General features: G+C 43.8%; 3 protein-coding genes across 9 annotated transcripts in view; 2 read left to right on the top strand and 1 right to left on the bottom strand.

Annotated features, from left to right (window-relative positions):
- The window catches only part of PHOSPHO2 (phosphatase, orphan 2), a 10,432-nt gene extending 2,710 nt beyond the window's left edge, over positions 1-7,722 (bottom strand). The window contains exons 1-2 of one of the 7 annotated variants that reach the window (XM_014954184.1): positions 7,584-7,722; positions 6,109-6,214 (exon numbers count right to left, since the gene is read on the bottom strand). Coding sequence is in view for 5 of the 7 variants with exons in the window: in XM_014954180.1 (XP_014809666.1) it covers positions 4,252-4,342 (91 nt within the window). In the remaining 2 variants the exon portion in view is untranslated. Of the gene's footprint in view, positions 1-1,025; positions 1,285-4,251; positions 4,668-4,861; positions 5,101-6,108; positions 6,215-7,583 lie in introns of those variants that run through there. The other 6 variants (XM_014954180.1, XM_014954183.1, XM_014954182.1 and 3 more) reach the window with 6 other exon arrangements.
- CCDC173 (coiled-coil domain containing 173) lies at positions 1,486-6,699 on the top strand. Its single transcript, XM_014954176.1, has 6 exons — positions 1,486-2,025; positions 2,884-3,040; positions 3,659-3,798; positions 4,656-4,848; positions 5,161-5,325; positions 5,962-6,699. The coding sequence occupies exons 1-6, from the start codon at positions 1,988-1,990 to the stop codon at positions 6,244-6,246; spliced, it is 978 nt and encodes a 325-aa protein (XP_014809662.1). The 5' UTR covers positions 1,486-1,987; the 3' UTR covers positions 6,247-6,699.
- LOC106895083 (stress response protein nst1-like) overlaps positions 7,600-7,784 on the top strand; it is a 9,493-nt gene continuing 9,308 nt past the window's right edge. Inside the window, exon 1 of the mRNA XM_014954178.1 lies at positions 7,600-7,728. The gene's annotated coding sequence lies outside the window, so the exon portion shown is untranslated. The remainder of the gene's footprint in view (positions 7,729-7,784) is intronic.

Genomic DNA, 7,784 nt, shown 5'->3' with positions numbered 1-7,784 from the left:
AGGCGCAGGCCCGTGAGTGGGGCTCCACCGGGACCCGGGGGGCGGGCAGCGCCGAGCCCGTAGCCGCAGCGGCTGCACACGGCTCCGTGAGGCCGCAGGGGTCCTCCCTGTCCCGCGTCCAGGGTGACTCCCCCCAGACCCGCCCTCCCGGCTGCTCCTGCCCCAGAATCACCTAGAAAGAACCCGCCTGGAACCAGTGTCTCGTCAACAGCTGGAGTTAGGGAAGAACTGGATGCCCGGCAGGTCCCTGTCTGCAGGGCCACCTTCACCTTGGGCAGAGCGAGAAGACGGGGCCTGGTCCCCACCGTAGGACAAAGAGATCTGCAACTGCCTCTGGCAAACAGCCCCCGCCATCAGCAGCGCTGTAAGAGAAAGCCTCCTCCTGTTTTAGACACGGCATGTCAGTCTGCTGCAAACCAGAAGGATAATTCCTAATGGGACAGACCTCCGTACAGAGTGCCGTTTCCTTCGAAAACCCCAGTTTGAAGGGCATTTCACAAGAGGGAGTGATCGCCTAGAGAAGCTGTATTTATGCATGCACATGTGTGTGTCAGCCAAATACAACAAAGAAACGCTGATGGTTCCAACAAATCAAGACACAGTTCCACCAGCCAGATCTATTTCAGTAAATACGATGAGTGTGCAGGACAAGGGTGGTAGGGCACAGCCTGTGCCCAAGCTGCTGCTCAGCCAGCCAGAAAAATGGCATCCCCAATACTCCCCCTTTCCTTTTGGGAATGCTCCCTGGTCCCTGCTGTTCTGAACTCATGCCCAAGCGGAAAGCGTTAGTTAACATCAGCCAAACCTGTATGTGCACACACACAGGGAAGGGGACATGCAAACAGTTATGCTGTGCCACAGCCCAAGCACATACACTGGCCACAGTGAGACACCCCGTCTTAGCTCTGGGGTACTGGGATGGGGAGAGTACCTATCAGGATAATTTAGTGTTGTTACTATGCAGGAACTCAAATCTTGATACAGGTTTGAATGTAGGATTTTCTAATATCAAGTAATCTCAGTACCTTTTCTTTCCTCTGCACAGTGCCACATCATCTGGAAGAAAATAACGCTCTAGATGGATGTTTTCTTCCAAATGAAGTAGATCTTCATCAGGTAATTGTATTGCCAAAAGCGGAATGGGAAAGGATTCAGGACAGTCTTGACAGCAGGACTAGAGAAGCAGCACGCATCCTTGCTAAGCAGAAAGAACGAGAAGAAATGCGCTTACGCTCCAAAGCGGCTGCAAAAGACTGGCCCAATACCATTATGGTAAGTAAAAGATAGATTTGTAAACAAGGGGATTCTTTTTCATGTATGCAAAACCCCTCGTGGTAACATTTCTAACTGCACTCCCTCTAACATTTGCTTTTAAATATGTATTTTAACTAAACGCCATTTAAATACATTTAACGTCTAACATCGACATTTAATTTTTTTAAATTAATGCTAAAATGCATAATTAAAAAAACTCCAAACACTGAGTACATCACCTCCAGAAGAGCTTATACAGTTTTAATCCATGGGCTTTAAATGTGATTTCTCATCTTATCGGCACTGTAGGGGCTGGCACAACGGAAACTTAAAGCCAAAAAATTACGTGAAGAAAGGGAAGAGGAAGAAAGAAAGCGACTTGATTTGGAAGAACAACAGTTCCAAGCAGCAAAACGGAAGGAGGCTATTGATCGTGCAAAAACCTACCTATACTATCAGACCGAACGACTAAAAGGGTTCCATGTTTGTTGACAACTTAGATTTTTTAAATTCAAATTGTACTGAATTTCTTGAAACACGTCTGAACACATAAATTACTTTAAATGTTGTCTTGCAGAGTGCACTTCTACTTACTGAGGTCCTAAAAGAAAGAGATGCTCAAATTGAATTTAAAAAGTTGAAGTCAGATGTTAATAAGAAAAAGGATGAAGAAAAGGAACATGAACATAAAGAAGCTATTCTGAGAGAGCAAGAAAAGGCACGCCAGCATTATATGAAGCAACTGGCACTACGCAGAGATCAGCTGGAACAGTAAGTAATAATTAATCAAAAGTAACCCTACTTTATTCTTTACTTAATCCCCCTTCTCACAAATACATTCTATAAGGTTTTTACAGAAACTTACTAATAATTTGACTCACAAATACGACACTTCAAAAGAAAATTCCAGAGTGCCACAAAAGACCTTGTGCGAAAGGGATATGCAGCGTCTTTTATTTGCCAACAGTCTGCATGTAAAATTGCCTCTGGTAGGCATCAATAGGTTTTATTCAAATTTTCCAGATTTTCCATTTGCCCATAACTAGATTCCAGAGAACACACCACTGCCACCTCCATTCTTTCTCTCAGCTCTTACAGAAACCCTATGGAGGGGTCCCTAGTGATATTTATAGGACTGGACCTGGGGGACTGATAGAAGGAATCAAATTTCCTGAGGTAGAAGAAGGGTTCAAAGTCTAGTCTCACCTATTCCAGGTCCAACACATAAATCCTTGCAGAACTTAGGATAGAACAGCACCAGTTTAAGCTGTTGCCTGCATGCCCAGAAGAAGCACAAGGTACGCTGGGACTTGCTGGGGAAATCTTGTTCACTGAGGGTGCTATAGAGACAGGCCAGAATGTTATGAATGCAGTGGTGCTAATGAGTCATCCAGATAAAACATGTTACCACTGGACCACAAGCTGTGAGCATACCATAACTGATTTCTGGTCAGAGGATTGAGGGCTACCATTACAAACAATGATGCTATTTTTCCACTTCTGATATGCTAGTCAATTCAAAGTACCACATCTTTCAGTGCCAGTTACCTATGGTTACTCAGAATCTCTATTTGTTCGTTACTTCATGTGTTCCCTAGCCCATTTATTCAACTCCTCTTTCTGATGCAGAATAAAGGAGCGCAAGCATCAGGAAGATCTAGCCAAGCTAGAAGCCAAAAGAGAAGGAGAACAAATAGAGAGATTGAACCGATTGTACCAACTGGAAATTCAGAGAGCAATGGAAAAGGAACAGGAAGAAAAAGCTGAACAGCAGAGGCTGTATGATGTAAGTAACAGGAAAGTAGACAGTTCAAAATGCTTGTTGCACCTTGTTTGCTTGGAGTGAAACAATCGCATTCCTATATCCAAATGGGCCTACTGGCAACAGGAGGTTTGCCAACAGCTTCAGGAGCAAGGGATCGTATGGCTACCCTGCCAGTTGCAGGCCATGTCTTTCTTCTGTGCTTTTGAGAAAGGCCTCTCAGGGGCAAGTCCCTTCTCTTGTCTAAAGGGAAACTGGCACCTAAGGCTTTGCCTGGTCTATAATTAATAAGTATAATTAATGCACAGTCTCATTTGTCTCAACATCCCCCTCTCTCCCGTGTGTGAATGGGAGCAAGGGATAATGCTCACTGCATTGCATGGCAATTTGTTTGTGTAATGGGCTGGAGAAGCAGCTGTTTGCTCAGTTTCCCTTCTCCTTCCTCATATCTACTATCTCCTCTTCATGCACGTTTGAGCAGGGAGGCAGAAGTAAGTGTGAGTACTGAGAACCCCTTTCCCGTCTTCTCTCTTAGAAAGAAACACAAAGAGAGAGAACAGGGAGTCATTCTTTTAAGTTGCTACCCCAGGCCAAGATTTTCTAGACTTCATCTGTTATATCAGGACCATTCTGCCCATGCAGGAATATGTAAATGACCAGAAAATTATCAAAGCAATAGAGGAACAAAAACAAATGGAAGAAGATGATCGGATTAAAGCTCATTTTAAAGCAAAGGAAACTATCGCCAAGCTGATGAAAGAGAAAAAAGCTGAAATGCGTAGGTAGGTACAATGCTAGAGTAGAAATTGTAAATAAAATAAAAATGTCACTGTAGTCATATTCAAATCTTTCAGACTGATGATGTAACACAAACCACCAGTATTCTAAACATTAAATTTTACTGATAGGGAAGGTAGGGAATTCAGCAGAAAAAGGAAATTCTATCACAGGTTCCTTAGCAATAGGTGTGTGCGGGAGCAATCCCTCTGCCCTTCAAAGTACAAAGACTTATGGGAGTGCAAAGCTCTACACCAGTGTGTTGGGAACAGTGATTTTCCATATGGCCTGCCAAGCCTCCACCTCCTCAACAATTAAATACAATTAAAATCCTTGACAAAAGTATTTTGGGGTATAAGCTATATTTGTCTGAGTCAGATCAAGAAAAATAACTGGACTTCGTAACTAGGTACCTACATTAATTAATTACATGGGATAATTAAGGGAAGATGGTTTACCAATTAAACAGTGAGGGTACTGCATGAAGATACCATTGAGCCAAGCTGAGAGGTCCCTTTTCTTCCTACTTCTGGCCAATCCTCCCAACATTTCTCTCCTGCTGGCAGGATGCTAGGCAGACTTCTCCCCGAGTGATCCAGCTTGGTATTGCAACAGAAAGCTAGTGTTACAGGGAACATTTATTTGCTCAATCAGATAATTAAAAAAAAAAACCAAACAAACCCAAACCAAAACCCAGGAAGAAAACAGACAAGATAAAGGAGTTGGGTGGGGAGTTGGGCAGGCGTGAGTTGCAAGAAGAGAGAAGACTAGAGGCAGGACTGCTGACTGTGGTAGAAGTAATGCTTCAGGTAGACCCAGCTGTGTACCCTGGTATGTTATGGTAGCTCATGTTCCTCTGCAGACTAACACAGGAACGTCAGGACAAAATTGTTAGCCAATTAGCTGCACAAATGAAAGAGGTATTAAAAAGGGAAAATGATCGTCTTGCTAGAGACATTAAAAAACAGGAAGCTGAAGAAGAAAAAAAACGCAAAGAGAAAGAAGCAAAAGAAAAGGCTGCCATTGAATCGATTGCTGAACACAGAGCCACTGTGGTAAGCAACCTACCCTGGTCTTATTCCTGCTTACTCCAGCTGAGGCCCAGGCTGGTGGGTCTGGTGCCAGGCATCAGCACGCTTCATCATGCCTGCTGCCATCTTTCCTGGGATCCTCTCTCCCTCTCCTGCCTTCGTGCTGGGCGTACATCTGCCAGGGCAGCTGAAAACCCTGGGCTTGGACTCCGGCCAGCCACAATGACCGTGCTTATCAGAACACTGACACAGGGCTGCTTCTGCTGAAAGATATGACTGCCAGCATAGCAGCCGTGCTCCTTGGTTAACTTTTTTTGTGTGTTTTCTAAAATACAGATGAAGATGAAAGTGGAAAAGGAGAGAGAGGAAAAAGCAGAGGCTAAGAAAGAACTTGATGCGTTAATGGAAAAGAACCGCATCTACCTGGAAATGGAAAAAAACAAGAAACAAAGACGACGTGATGCCAACATGGAAGTACAGAAAATTCAGATCCAGCAAATGGTAAATAGAAGAGCTGTACCCTGTCAGCCCCTCCAGAAAGAAGCACCCATCTGCAAGTCAAGGCCGGTTTGCAGTGAGAGATCACATCCTGCCCTGGGCCATTATGTCCTACTGCTCTTCTCTTGTATCCTCTGGGCAGTTCACCGAAGAGCAGCAGCTGATGCTGATGTTCACTTAGCTATTCAATGTACCCTTTTTGGGGGGGGTATGACAGAGGAGAGAAGTAGGGAAGGATGACATTTGCCAAGTATCAACTAACATCCCCACAGATCTCCTGTAAGGAGAGGGGCAGGTTCAGATTGGATATTAGGAAAAAATTGTACACTGAAAGGGTTATTAAGCATTGGAATGGGCTGCCCAGGGAAGTGGTTGAGGCACCATCCCTGGAGGTTTTAAAAAGACAGGTTGACATAGTGCTTAGAGACATAGTTTAGTAACGGGGGGTGGGGTGTTCTTGTATTATTTTCTTTTGGTTTTTTATCAGAGTTAGGTTGATGGTTGGACTAGATGATCTCAAAGGTGCCTTCCAAGCAAGACGATTCTATGATTCTATAAGCTTTTACCCTCTCCAGGTTTTAAGGGATAGTTATGTTGTAAAAGAAATAGTAAGGTTTGTGTTTCCCTTTTCTTCATCAGGCTGAAAAACAGGCGAAAAAACAGCAGGAAAAGCAAGCAGACTTGGACTACGACGCTCAGACAGAAGCTATTGCACTTTGTAAGGAGCGTGAATTTCAGAGCTATGCAAAGCAAGTAATTGAATCAGAGTCCAAGACAACACGTCACCTGTACCCTCTTCTCAAAGCACTCAAAGATGGAAGAGGACTTGGACACGGGCCATCTTCCAGAGGAAGGCAAGAAATAGCACAGGATGATGCTGGGACCCAGTTACCTTATAGTTGTACTACTGCTCAAGAAACATGAAATAATATTGAGACTACACAGCAAGAAAAGGCAGAAGCAGTTTTCATGTGGTCAAAAAAAAATGTTTTTAAAACTTATGGACAGAGTTGAACTGTAAATGCTCTACATTGAATATATGCTATGAATCTGGAAGTCCATTTGAAAAAAAACTTGCCAGAGAACTGGTTATATTCTCAAAAATCCCCAGCTTGTGTTTCACGAAAGTTAGTTCACTAAACTTGAGACAGAAATGCATGATATATAATTGACCAGCAGTGCAACCTATTCCAGCCAAAAGCTATTACTGTTATATTTTTATTATTCATTATTCTAAAAATTCACTGTCCCAGATTTTTCAGGCCTAGGATACAAATTCCTAGTGCAAAAGGTCACATTTTTCACAAGCCCACTTCCAGTAAAGTATTCCCCATAGTAGAAAAAACCAAAACAACTTTACACATCTGCAGGGGAAGAAAAAACAACCTAATACATGTGAAAGTTAGAATAGTTATAGTTCTGCAGTTTTTACAGCATTTTTCCAAGTACCTCTGTAAAACATATATCATGCTATAAATTAGTTATAATAAATGAAAATACAAATGACATTTCATCACAGCCCTTAAAAGGTCACCTAGGAGGCAAACAGGTCCTAATATAGCTGTAAATAGCTACTACAACAAGAGCATGGCAACAAGAACATAGTTGGACTTGGACTGTTCTTTCAAAAAGACTAACAATGATTCAATCTGCAGTTAATAACCTGGATCAAAAAATTGTTTCTCTGGTTCCTCAGCTGACTCACTCTCCAACACCAAAGTCACACACGCATCTCACTCCTTAACTTTAGTTTCTTGGCTGAAATTTTACCATCATGTTCCTGCCTCGGACAGAGTTAAGGTTTCCTATAATGACTTCCTCCACCAGTGCCCTGGGGTCTAAAGAGGGTGCCCCCCTTCTCTGGCGTCCACTGAAAACAAAGTCCAAACAACCTGAAGCTTTTCTTTGTTGCACACAACCTTCTGTTCCAGCCCTCTGGCTGCCCCTCTCTGTTGACCAAGCTAAAAATGACACAAGGGCTAAAAAAAAAATATTAAAAAAAAAAATATTAGGAGAGTTTTATGCAAAGGATGCCTGACAGTATTTTAGCTTGGAAAAATGGTTCTTCTGTGTGCCTTCAAGTTTCCAAGCCTGGTTTCTGATAGCAACAGGCTTTGAAGAAAGCACCTAACTTCGAGCAAGAGGGGAAGATACCCCAGAGGCCAGGTCCCTCCTGCAAGCTGAGGGGTCAAGCAGGGCTGGTTTTACCTCCCCTACAGTATAAAACAACTGGATATAAGATGGATGCAAGACGGATGTACCTCCCGACTGCAGCAGCCACCTCCTTGAGGAGGCTCCTCCCGGCAGGGTAAGGGAGGAACCTCTGGAAGGAGGGGGACCGAGGAGATCCCAGTGCGGCCAAGGGCCTTCCTCCAGGAAAACGCCGCCCAGGGGCCACCCTTTAAGGTCAGGCAGTGGACAAAGGCGGCTTTCCAAGCCCGGCCGCAGGCAGGCCTGGCGGG

This window comes from Calidris pugnax, unplaced genomic scaffold, assembly GCF_001431845.1.
Source record: "Calidris pugnax isolate Ruff unplaced genomic scaffold, ASM143184v1 scaffold103, whole genome shotgun sequence".
Taxonomy (NCBI): domain Eukaryota; kingdom Metazoa; phylum Chordata; class Aves; order Charadriiformes; family Scolopacidae; genus Calidris; species Calidris pugnax.
Note: the sequence above shows the minus strand (reverse complement) of the source record. Positions and strands in the feature narration are given on the sequence as shown.

Bases quoted from the DNA above. Each gene is read 5' to 3' on its own strand.
- CCDC173 (XM_014954176.1), top strand. From the start codon at position 1,988: ATGAAGCAACTGGCACTACGCAGAGATCAGCTGGAACA. The intron at 3,041-3,658 runs GTAAGTAACAGG...CTGCCCATGCAG, and splicing joins AACAGCAGAGGCTGTATGAT to GAATATGTAAATGACCAGAA. The intron at 4,849-5,160 runs GTAAGCAACCTA...TCTAAAATACAG, and splicing joins CTGAACACAGAGCCACTGTG to ATGAAGATGAAAGTGGAAAA.